Genomic DNA, 12,563 nt, shown 5'->3' on the forward strand with positions numbered 1-12,563 from the left:
ATATATACACTTCCCACTTCACACCATGGGAAAGAGGCGAAAAACCAGATTAAAACCAAGCCAATTTGGGGGCGGGGGGGGGGGAAAGATTTGGGAAATTCCCCTCCGGCCACTTTGGTGATCAAAACTAGTCCAGGAGATCACTCTGGCCCTGGTAATTCGATGCATTACATTTGTACGAGGTGACCTCCGCCCCAGTCAGAAACAGGTCCAGCTCTCGCTTGAAGGAATTCAGCGAAACGGCGTAAATTATGTAAATCGTTGTTTCTACATTTTAAGATAATTGGCAAAAGAACCAGAGGGGCGAGATAAGGAGAATTTTTTTTTAACTGTTACGATTTTAAAAAAATTCGTTCATGGGATGTGGGCGTCGCTGGCGAGGCCGGCATTTATTGCCCATCCCTAATTGCCCCTTGAGAAGGTGGTGGTGAGCAGCCTTCTATTGATTTGGAATTCACTGTCTTGAAGGGGTGGTGGAAGCAGATTCAATAGTAACTTACAAAAGGGAATTGGATAAATACGAGATGCTTGAAAAGGAAAAAAATTTTGCAGGGCTCGGGTGGGGGGGGGAAAGAACAGGGGGATTAGTTGGATAGCTCGTGCAAAAAGACAACGCGCTGAGTGGCCCACTTCTGTGCGGTAAGATTCTATGATTCACATCTGATTTTTCCATGTCAACCGTCACACTTGTAGTTGCAGACCCCAGCCAATAGATGGAGCGAGTTTCTAAAGTCTCCCGTCCGACTCCGTCACCATCTTGTAAACACATAAAAAACAAACGTTCGTCGCCTGACTGCTGCCAATGCCGTGGGCAACTTGGAGGCTGTAATATCATTATTTTTTGTTAAATATTTCAAAATATCTACATTATTAGCCTACATCACACTAAATACCTAAAATATATAAAAGCAATTCTTATTGCTTAAATGATTGAAAGCAAAATAACGTTATTGAGAAAAATTTATATTTTACAGGGAATTTTGTTCTTGTCGCGGGGATCTCAGCCCTGAAGAGTTGAACACTTTTCCATATTCAGTGCTGCTAAGGGGCATTTAGCATAGGTTGATTATAGGCAGAGCTCCTTCAAATTCCCCCTCACAACATGCGTTGAGCCCAATAGCAGACAAGTATCATCCGTAACGCTCTCGTGTAGAGTGTTCATTTCTCCCTTGTGGCATCTCTGAGCAAGACTGCCTGTCAATTGACGCTGGGTTATGGAAACTTTTGTACTCTTGGCCTGCATCCACTTGGAACTTTGTTTGAGATTGTCCAAACTCGTTTCACATAGGACACTGTTTAAGTAAACATGACCAAGTAATATAGATGGAGGGCCATTTTATTACAAGGGCAAAGATCCAATCAAGGTCATTATAAGAAGCAAGGGCAGAACTTGAGTGGCCTGAGAAGACTGTCTAAAGCTGACTCGCATTTTACTGCCTTAAATTCCCTGCGATCGTAACGTTTACAAGGCGGCGAGTTTCACAGCAGTGCTGTGGGCCGTTGTAGGCCTGGACTAGGCCCCCTCCCATTCTCCTCTCCCCTCTCCCAGGACTTCCCTGAGGATCACTGCCGGTAAGGCAGGCGGCTTAAATTGGTCCCTGGGTGACCACCTAGCTGCCTCTAAAGCCGCACTGACCGACCGGCAGCTCACTGCGATGATCAAAACGAGGGCCAAGACCCAATTTAGGGTGAAACTTGGGCCTCCAGATTTTGGCGCCAGGCGCGCGCCGAATATTCTTCGCCCTAAGGCGGGCCGAGACCAATTTCTAACCCCCACCCACCCCCCGCGTCAGGATGGTAGAACCTGGCTTGATGAGTTCCAACCTCAGGCCAGTCTACCGGAAAAACTGGGCCAGGAGCTCGTGGACTCGGGATAAGGAGAAACTGAAGGGAGATTCAACCTCAGCTGTTTTCACACACATGCTAGAAGCCTGAGAGTAGGCTGTCAGACTTCTTGCTCGGTGGAGAAATAACGTGGGCGGGGGCGGGGGAGGGGGGAAGGAATGCTTAGGTGTCGCCAACTCTGGTTGGACACATTCCTGGAGCTCGTTGCGTGACCTCCTGTCTCCAACCTCGTTATCACATGACCTCCTGTCTCCAACCGCCCCGCCTCCACACTCCCACTATTGGTCGCCCAACATGCCCATCCTCGCGGTGCCCCACCTTCCCACGCCCTATCGGAAAGCGAGTAGACTCTTCGTTACCCGATTGGATGATTCTTGACCGTCAGTCAAACAGCCTTTTCTCCCATGTCCAATATTTTTTATAACTAGAAAATTCAATAAAGAACCCCACTTTTTTTTTTAATGCCCCAATGATTTTTCTCCCTGGGTGTTGCTGGCAGCAGTGTCCTGGAGATCAGTCTTTAATTTCTGGAGACTCCAGGGCAATCCTGGAGGGTTGGCAACCCCTAGGGACGAGGGGGGGGCGGGGGGGGGGGGCGACGGTGGTTAGGGGCAGAAAAGAGGAAAATAACCAAATAACGAGGGGATTTGTGTATTATGTACGGAGTGGGTAAATTTAAAACCAACAGAACTTCTGCAACACAGACCAAAGTTTTGGAAAAAGTTTTATTTCTGCACGATTGAGATCTAGCCTTTTTATGTAACTTCTGCACATTTAGTGAATCCAGCTAAGGTCGTTCAGTGGACACACTTATATCGGAATGCGTCATTCAAAAAAACTGGCCTCCCGCCCCCCCCTCCCGGGCCAGTGTTTGAAACAGTTCGAGGGTCTGTTCTTAAATGGGAAGCCACTCTTCTCTCGGGATGTCCAACACAACTTCCATGTCTGGAGTGCACCTGTAAGGTCAAGGAAACGGTCAAGAATACTGTGGGTGAAACAGAGGATCTGTACCAATACCGATTTATCGTCTCAACGATTGTCCAGTTAGTCAAAACTTTAAACGCCGAAATAAACTCTACTAAGATGCTGCACAGATTTAGCTGGAATGTGTCACAAAGCAGGGGGGCTGGTAGTGATGTGACTGACATCACGACTGAATGGCCCCGGTTTGAGCAGGGTTGAAACACTCGGGCTGATTTTAACCCTATGGTTTCAGGCCTGGGGTATTTTAACTCCAGGGCCACGTCTATTTGCCGCTGGTCAGCTGCCCGCTGCTGGGTGGGAGGGGAGGTTTGGGCGGGAGGGGAGGTTTGGACGCGAGGGGAGTTTTGGGGGGGAGGGGGAGTTTGGGCGGCACTGAAGAACGAACTTGCATTTATGAAGCTCTTTTCAAAACCTCGGGACCTCCCGACGTGCTTTATAGCCAATGAAGTACTTTATGAAGCGTAGTCAATGTTGTAATGTAGGGAACACAGCAGCCTGTTTGCACGCGGAAAGCTCCCATAAACAGCAATGAGATAAGTGACCAGATCATCTGTTTTAGTGATGTTGGTGGAGGGATAAATATTGGCCAGGACACCGGGGAGAACTCCTTTGCTCTTGTTTGAAATAGTGCCATGGAATCTTTTACGTCCACCTGACAGGGGTTAATCCGAAAGACGGCACCTCCGACAGTGCAGCACTCGCTCAGTACTGCAGTGGGGGTGTCAGCCTGGGTTATGTGCTCAAGCGGGAAGGTTCACTGATACGTCGCAGGGGGAGAGGGGGGAGTGGGGTCTTTGGCATGGCCGCACGAGAGGTAGGAGTAGGGTGTGTGGAGTCCGGGGCAGGGGAGGCCACGGCTTTCCTTGTGGGCCTCACCTGTCTGCGGACCGGTTTCAATCTGGTGGTAAAACCTTGGCGGCTCCCCCGCTCAAAATGCAATCGGGGTCCCTTTGACGCAATGGGACCCTGATTTGCATAGATTCACGAGGCCCCCGCCTGCTTTAAGCAGCCGCCTCGTCTCTCTGTAGGTTAATATCTGAAATGGGTCGGGGTCCAAGTGGGTAAGTAACCTGCTCGACTTTAACTGCCCAGCTGCCCAGTGGATAGGGTTAAAATCAATTCCTCGATGTCCAACCCATTTACAATGGACCCTTCATTATGTATACTCGTATTATCTGCCATCGTAATTACACACCTGGCTTCACACGGGACAAAGTTCTGCATGAGACGCTGCCTCATTGCACTGTTTCTGGTTATTTGTACCTCATCTCCATTGCAGGATGAATTAAAATGCATAATGTTTATTTTGCTCTCTTTTTGGAAGTAGTCTAATTTCCCTACTAAGGTATTGATGTACCCAAGTTTGGGGGACTCTTGATTATTTAGCAACCAGAGCGGGACAAATATCCTTGCGGGGAGGTTTGCTAGCACTGTTGGGGGGAGTTTGGTGAAGTGGGGGAAGGAGGTGCTGCTTTGCCTTGCTTTTCCAAACTTTTCCTGCAGAGCGGTAGTGGACCTGAGAGTAGAAGACTGAGATTGTGGAATAAAAGCAGCAGCAGACCTGCACCAAGAGACAACTACTGTGCGACATCACAGGGACTTAACTCCTGGACCTAAGATAAATAAGAAGCAAAAAGTAATCCAAGTGGGACGTCACCAAGGAAGAGGTAAGTGATTGGCTGGTGAGTATTTTCCTGCTGAATTTGTCTAAGGTTAGAGTTTGTGGATTCTCGGGTCTCTGTTGTGTAGTGGGGGACTGCTGTTCAGCAAGGGCCCTTGAGTATACCTTTTTAATTGAAGTGAAATTGGTGGGATTCATTTAATTTGAATTAATTAGTTAAAGGGTAAGTCATGTCAGGACAGCCCAGCCCCGTGTTATGCTCTTCCTGCTCTATGTGGGAAATCAGGGACCCTTCCGGTGTCCCTGACGACCATGTGTGCGGGAAATGTATCCAGCTGCAGCTACTGACAAACCGCATTGCGGCACTGGAGCTGCGGATGGATTCATTAAGGAGCATTCGCGATGCTGAGAACGTCGTGGATAGCACGTTTAGTGAGATGGTCACACCGCAGGTAAAGGTTGTACAGGCAGGAAGTAATTGGGTGACCACCAGGCAGAGTAAGAAGAGCAGGCAGGCAGTGCAGGGGTCCCCTGTGGCCGTCCCCCTCTCAAACAAATATACCGCTTTGGATATTGTTGAGGGGGATGACTTATCAGGGGAAGGCAGCAGCAGCCAACTTCCTGGCACCAGGGGTAGCTCTGCTGCACAGGCTGGGAGGAAAAAGAGTGGAAGAGCTATAGTGGTAGGGGATTCTATCGTAAGGGGAACAGACAGGCGTTTCTGTGGCCGTAAACGTGACTCCAGGATGGTTTGTTGCCTCCCTGGTGCCAGGGTCATGGATATCACTGAGCGGCTACAGGGCATTCTCAAGGGGGAGGGTGAGCAGGCAGAGGTCGTGGTCCACATTGGGACCAACGACATAGGTAGGAAGGGAGATGAGGTCCTGCATCAAGAATTTAGGGAGCTAGGTAGCAGATTAAAGAGCAGGACCTCAAAGGTTGTAATCTCTGGATTACTCCCAGTGCCACGGGCTAGTGAGTATAGAAATAGGAGGATAGAACAGATGAATGCGTGGCTAAAGAGTTGGTGCAGGAGGGAGGGTTTCAGTTTCCTGGATCACTGGGCCTGCTTCTGGGGAAGGTGGGACTTGTACAAGTCGGACGGGTTGCACCTGAACCAGAGCGGGACAAATATCCTTGCGGGGAGGTTTGCTAGCACTGTTGGGGGGGGTTTAAACTAACTTGGCAGGGGGATGGGATACAGAGTGGAGCTACAATAGGGGGTGATGTGCAGCCAAATATAGAGAAAAAAACAAGTCAGCTTGGAAGACAGGGCAAATATGTGAGGGCAAGGCTGGATGGCATCTATTTTAATGCAAGGAGTCTTGCGAATAAGGTGGATGAACTGAAGGTGTTGATAAACACATGGGAGTATGATATTGTTGCTGTCACAGAGACATGGTTGAGGGAGGGGCAAGACTGGCAGCTCAATATTCCGGGGTACAGAATCTTCAGGCGAGACAGAGGGGGAGGTATAAGAGGAGGGGGGGGGTCGCAATATTAATTAAAGAATCAATTACTGCCATAAGGAGGGATGATATATTAGCAGGTTCCTCTAATGAGGCCATATGGGTGGAGCTTAAAAACAAAAAGGGGGCAAGCACTTTGATGGGAGTGTACTATAGGCCCCCAAACAGTCAGGGGGAGATAGAGGAACAGATATGTAGGCAAATCTCAGAAAATTGTGCAAATAATAGGGTAATAATAGTGGGGGATTTCAACTTCCCCAATATTAACTGGGATACTCAGAGTGTAAAAGGCTTAGAGGGTACAAAATTCTTAACGTGCATCCAGGAGAGCTTTTTGAGCCAGCATGTAGAAAGTCCTACAAGAGAGGGGGCGGTACTGGACCTAATTCTAGGGAATGTGGCCGGCCAAGTGGAAGAAATGCTAGTAGGTGAGCACTTTGGTGACAGTGACCATAATTCGGTGAGATTTAAGGTGGTCATGGAAAAGGACAGGGAGGGGCCGGAAATAAAGGTTCTAAATTGGGGGAAGGCCGATTTTAATAGGATAAGGCAGGATCTGGCCAAAATGGACTGGGATCAGCTGCTTGTAGGAAAATCCGCATCGGAGCAATGGGAGTCTTTCAGAAGGGAGATTGAGACCATACAATGGCAACATGTTCCCGTAAAGGTCAAGGGTGGTTCCAAGAACTCCAGGGAACCTTGGATGTCAGGGGATATACGAGAATGGATTAGGAAAAAAAGGAGGGCTTTTGGCAGATACAAAAGGCTAAAGATGGAGGAAGCCCTAGAGGAGTACAAAAAGTGCAGGGGGATACTTAAAAAAGAAATTAGGAGATCAAGGAGGGGCCATGAAATAACACTGGCGAGCAAAATAAAGGAAAATCCTAAGATGTTTTATAAGTATATTAAGGGTAAGAGGATGACTAGGGAAAAAATAGGGCCCATTAGGGACAAAAATGGCAATCTGTGTGTGGAGCCGGCAGATGTAGGAGGGGTTCTAAATGAATTTTTTGCATCTGTTTTCACTATGGAGAAGGACGACGTAGACATAGAAATACGGCAGGGGGACTGTGATATACTCGAACATATTAACATCGAGCGGGAGGAGGTATTGGCGGTTTTAGCAGGCCTAAAAATGGATAAATCCCTAGGCCCGGACGAAATGTATCCCAGGCTACTGTGTGAGGCAAAGGAGGAGATTGCGGGGGCTCTGACACATATATTCAGAACCTCTCTGGCCACAGGGGATGTGCCAGAGGACTGGAGAACCGCTAATGTAATACCATTATTCAAGAAGGGGAGTAGGGAAAAACCGGGGAACTACAGGCCAGTGAGCCTAACATCAGTGGTAGGAAAATTATTGGAAAAAATTCTGAAGGACAAAATTAGTCTCCACTTGGAGAAGCAAGGATTAATCAGGGATAGTCAACATGGCTTTGTCAAGGGAAGATCATGTCTGACTAATTTGATTGAATTTTTTGAGGGGGTGACGAGGCGTGTGGATGAGGGTAACGCAGTGGATGTGGTATACATGGATTTCAGTAAGGCCTTCGATAAAGTCCCCCACAGGAGACTGGTCAAGAAGGTACGAGCCCATGGAATCCAGGGTGCCTTGGCACTTTGGATACAAAACTGGATTAGTGGCAGAAGGCAGAGGGTGATGGTCGAAGGTTGTTTTTGTGACTGGAAGCCTGTGGCCAGTGGGGTACCACAGGGATCGGTGCTGGGTCCCTTGCTGTTTGTGGTCTACATTAGTGACTTGGATATGAATGTAAAAGGTATGATCAGTAAGTTCGCTGATGATACAAAGATTGGTAGGGTGGTAAATAGCGAGGAGGATAGCCTCAGTCTGCAGGACGATATAGATGGGTTGGTCAGATGGGCGGAACAGTGGCAAATGGAATTTAACCCGGAAAAGTGCGAGGTGATGCACTTTGGGGGGACTAACAAGGCAAGGGAATACACAATGAATGGGAGGACCCTAGGCAAGACAGAGGGTCAGAGGGATCTTGGTGTGCAAGTTCACAGATCCCTGAAGGCGGCGGAACAGGTAGATAAGGTGGTAAAGAAGGCATATGGGATACTTGCCTTTATTAGCCGAGGCATAGAATATAAGAGCAAGGAGGTTATGATGGAGCTGTATAAAACACTGGTTAGGCCACAGCTGGAGTACTGTGTGCAGTTCTGGTCGCCACACTACAGGAAGGATGTGATCGCTTTGGAGAGGGTGCAGAGGAGATTCACCAGGATGTTACCAGGGCTGGAGCGCTTCAGCTATGAAGAGAGACTGGGAAGATTGGGTTTGTTTTCCTTGGAGCAGAGGAGGCTGAGGGGGGACATGATTGAGGTGTACAAAATTATGAGGGGCACAGATAGGATGGATACTAAGGAGCTTTTTCCCTTCGTTGAGGGTTCTATAACAAGGGGACATAGATTCAAGGTAAAAGGCGGGAGGTTTAGAGGGGATTTTAGAAAGAACTTTTTCACCCAGAGGGTGGTTGGAGTCTGGAACTCACTGTCTGAAAGGGTTGTGGAGGCAGGAACCCTCACAACATTCAAGAAGCATTTGGATGAGCACTTGAAATGCCATAGCATACAAGGCTACGGACCAAATGCTGGAATATGGGATTAGAGTAGACAGGGCTGATGGCCGGCGCGGACACGATGGGCCGAAGGGCCTCTATCCGTGCTGTATAACTCTATGACTCTAATTTCCATTATCCACCAAAAGGGTCTCACCCAGTTTAAGGGAGGGTCCACTGCACTGGCACAATTAGTTACTGTAATGATGCCAATTAAATGGGTTAAACCTCGATAGGTGGGGAAACCCACGCAATCCATTAGCATTTCTGTTCAGCGGTCTGCTTTTCATTTCACTTTTGTTTTCTCGTGAAGGCTGTCCTTAGCAACATATCTTTGTACGAGTGGGTAATTTTCCCATGGGAACGTTGCACTGAAAAGTTAGATAAATACAAATTGGAGAATCTGGCTTGTGTTTTCCGCTCTGCTGCTCAAAGTGCAACTGATATCACACAGTCCTACTGGGGTGAGGTGGCCAGGGTTCACCAGAAACAGCCCTTCTGCTTGACAAAAAAAAAACCGGACAGCTAGCACAATTTGCTTCTAACCCATCAAATCCTCCAGTGGCATTTCTTCACAGTTATCAGGACGTACCTGAGGGTTAGTGAATGGCTTTGCTAGGGAAGTTACTAAGAGGTAGTGCCAGGCCGTTGGTTCCTCAACATGCCGCTCCACGGAATGGTGGGATGTGTGTCGTGTAACCCAACCCCTACCCCCAGGCTTCAAACAGAGACCCAGGGCTTTCCCGGGGAGGGGAGGGGGGTAAACAACTTGCAATTATATAGCACCCCGAACGTAGTAAAACGTTCCCAAGGTGGTTCACAGGAGCTTAATCGGACAGAATTTAACGATGGGACACGAGAAAATATTAGGACAGGTGACCAAAAGCTTGGTCCAAGAGGAAGGTTTTAAGGAGCGTCTTACAGAAGGAGAAAGAGGTAGAGAGGCGGAGAGGTTTAGGGAGGGAATTCCAGAGCTTAGGGCCCAGGCAGCTGTCCGTGGTGGAGCAATGAAAATCGGGGATGCGCATGAGGCCAAGAATTGGATGAGCGCAGAGATCTCAAGAGGGTTGTAGGAGAGGAGAGGAGAGGAGGAGGTTACAGAGTTAGGGAGGGACGAGGTCATGGAGGGATTTGAACACAAGGGTGAAAATTTTTTAAATCGAGGTGTTGCCAGACTGGGAGCCAATGTCGGTCAGCGAGCACTGCAACCCCAGCTGAGATCAGCTTATTCGGCACATGACAGGTGTCAAACCTGGGACCGACCTAGTCTGTATAGAGCAGGTCCACACTACAACAACAACAACTTGCAATTATATAGCGCTTTAAAGTTTTAAAAAATTCATTCATGGGATGTGGGCATCGCTGGCAAGGCCGGCATTTATTGTCCATTCCTAACTGCCCTCGAGAACATGGTGGTGAGCCGCCTTCTTGAACTGCTGCAGTCCGTGTACTGAAGGTTCTCCCACAGTGCTGTTAGGAAGGGAGTTCCAGGATTTTGAACCAGCGATGATGAAGGAACGGTGATATACTTCCAAGTCGGGATGGTGTGTGACTTGGAGGGGAACGTGCAGGTGGTGTTGTTCCCATGCGCCTGCTGCCCCTGTCCTTCTAGGTGGTAGAGGTCGTAGGTTTGGGAGGTGCTGTTGAAAAAGCCTTGGCGAATTGTTGCAGTGCATCCTGTAGATGGTACACACTGCAGCCACGGTGCGCTGGCGGTGGAGGGAGTGAATGTTTAGGGCGGTGGATGGGGGGCCAATCAAGCGGGCTGCTTTGTCCTGGATGTTGTTGAGCTTCAAGTGTTGTTGGAACTGCACTCATCCAAGCAAGTGGAGAGTATTCCATCACACTCCTGACTTGTGCCTTGTAGATGGTGGAAAGGCTTTGGGGAGTTAGGAGGTGAGTCACTTGCCGCAGAATATCAAGCCTCTGACCTGCTCTTGTAGCCACATTATTTATGTGGCCAGTCCAGTTAAGTTTCTGGTCAATGGTGACCCGCCAGGATGTTGATGATGGGGGATTCGGCAACGGTAATGGTGTTGAATGTCAAGGGGAGGTGGTTAGACTCTCTCTTGTTGGAGATGGTCATTGCCTGGCACTTGTCGGCGCGAATGTTACTTGCCACTTATCAGCCCAAGCCTGGATGTTGTCTTGGTCTTGCTGAACGTGGGCACGGACTGCTTCATTATCTGAGGGGTTGCGAATGGAATTGAACACTGTGCAATCATCAGCGAACATCCTCATTTCTGACCTTATGATGGAGTGAATGTCATTGATGAAGCAGCTGAAGATGGTTGGGCCTAGGACACTGCCCTGAGGAAACGCCTGCAGCGATGTCCTGGGGCTGAAATGATTGGCATCCAACAACTACTACCATCTTGCTTTGTGTTAGGTACGACTCCAGCCACTGGAGAGTTTTCCCCCCGTTACCCATTGACTTCAATTTTACTAGGGCTCCTTGATGCCACACTCAGTCAAATGCCTTTAATGTAGTAAAACATCCCAAGGCGCTTCACAGGAACGTTACCAATCAAGATTTGGCACCAAGCCACATAAGGAGATTTTAGGACAGGTGCTTGGTCAAAAAGGTAGGTTTTAAGGAGCGTCTTAAAGGAGGAGAGGTGGAGAGGTTTAGGGAGGGAATTCCAGAGCTTAGGGCCTAGACGGCTGAAGGTGGAGACAATAAAGTGACAAAGAAGCAGAAAATAACATCGGACAAGGTTGCCCCGCGCCCCCATCATTCACCTCCTAGAGGTTTGGATTAAGGGCAGTACTGGTTGAGTCTTTAATTGGATTACTTATTTGCATTCTTGGCCGAGAAATAGTGCCCAGCCAAGGGTACTAAGGAGGATTGAAAACTATTTATTTTTGCCATAATTAGTTAAAGAAGTTTTTTTTTCTTTGTATATTGGGTATCGCAACAGGTGGCAACTGTCACAAGAATAGATATCTCACAAAACACACACCATACAATCTCCTTAATCAGCAGTGCTGGACATTTAATCAACAGCTTGTCATTTAAATACATTTATTGTCCAACCTGCATTGCATCGGTCCTCACCCCTACTCATTCTACACAGGGACAACGTCAGATGTGACAGAATCACGATCATAACATTCACTCGGAGGGACAAGAGGCCTGTTCGGTTCGGAGTGTGCCAGAGAGGCAATAATTCATAAAAAGAAAGAAATGTATTTTTTTTGTTGAAAAAAATAACCACATAACCCAGGCTGACACTCCAAGTCCAGTACTGAAGGAGTGCTGCACTATCAGAGGTGCTGCCTTTTGAATGAGACGTTAAACCAAGGTGCCCTCTCAGGTGGACGTAAAAGATCCCACGGCCATTATTCGAAGAAGAGCAGGGGAGTTCTCCCCGGTGTCCTGGCCAATATTTATCCCTCAACCAACTCTTAAAACAAATGATCTGCTCATTTATCTCATTGCTGTTTGTGGGATCTTGCTGTGCGCAAATTGGCTGCCACGTTTCCCTACATTACAGCAGTGACGACACTTAAGTAGTTCATTGGCTGTAAAGCACTTTGGGACTTCCCTAGGTCGTGAAAGGCACTATATAAATGCAAGTCTTTTTTTTTTATTTAAAAAGCAATGAAGGGAATAAAAGCATATAGCTTGTTTAAATAACGTGCCTCTCCCATTCTTTTTAATGCATATAATTCTTACGAGAAATTGACAGCAAAGGGAAGGGAGCAAAAGACTGAGCTATGTTGGGTGACAGCTGCTATCTGTGTGCTATATTTAGGAGAACTACTAAATTTAGCAAGTACTACACAATTTTTTTTTTACAGGGAGGTTACTTTATATGGCTTGTCCGTCAGTGAGGAGGCCATAACGAACGTGCACTTTTATCGGTTGTAGTCTTTCAGCAAGCGGCATGCGGCGGAGGATATTTTGTTAATTTCCTCTATTAGGGAGACACGCATGAATAATGCAGAGGGATTTAGTCTCATTACACGGAGGTGGTGCTGAATTGGTCACAAAGGAGCTCAATTCACACCGTAGCATATCACCTTGCTGGTTTAATGCTGGGTGAAGCGAGAGCAAAA

At 47.9% G+C, this 12,563-nt stretch overlaps 1 protein-coding gene across 1 annotated transcript in view; it reads right to left on the reverse strand.

Annotated features, from left to right (window-relative positions):
* Positions 1-2,556: 2,556 nt before the first annotated feature.
* c19h20orf96 (chromosome 19 C20orf96 homolog) overlaps positions 2,557-12,563 on the reverse strand; it is a 52,644-nt gene continuing 42,637 nt past the window's right edge. The window contains exon 11 of the mRNA XM_068000757.1: positions 2,557-2,801. Coding sequence (XP_067856858.1) covers positions 2,741-2,801 — 61 coding nt within the window. The 3' untranslated portion in view covers positions 2,557-2,740. The remainder of the gene's footprint in view (positions 2,802-12,563) is intronic.

This window comes from Heptranchias perlo, chromosome 19 (genome assembly GCF_035084215.1).
Source record: "Heptranchias perlo isolate sHepPer1 chromosome 19, sHepPer1.hap1, whole genome shotgun sequence".
NCBI lineage: Eukaryota > Metazoa > Chordata > Chondrichthyes > Hexanchiformes > Hexanchidae > Heptranchias > Heptranchias perlo.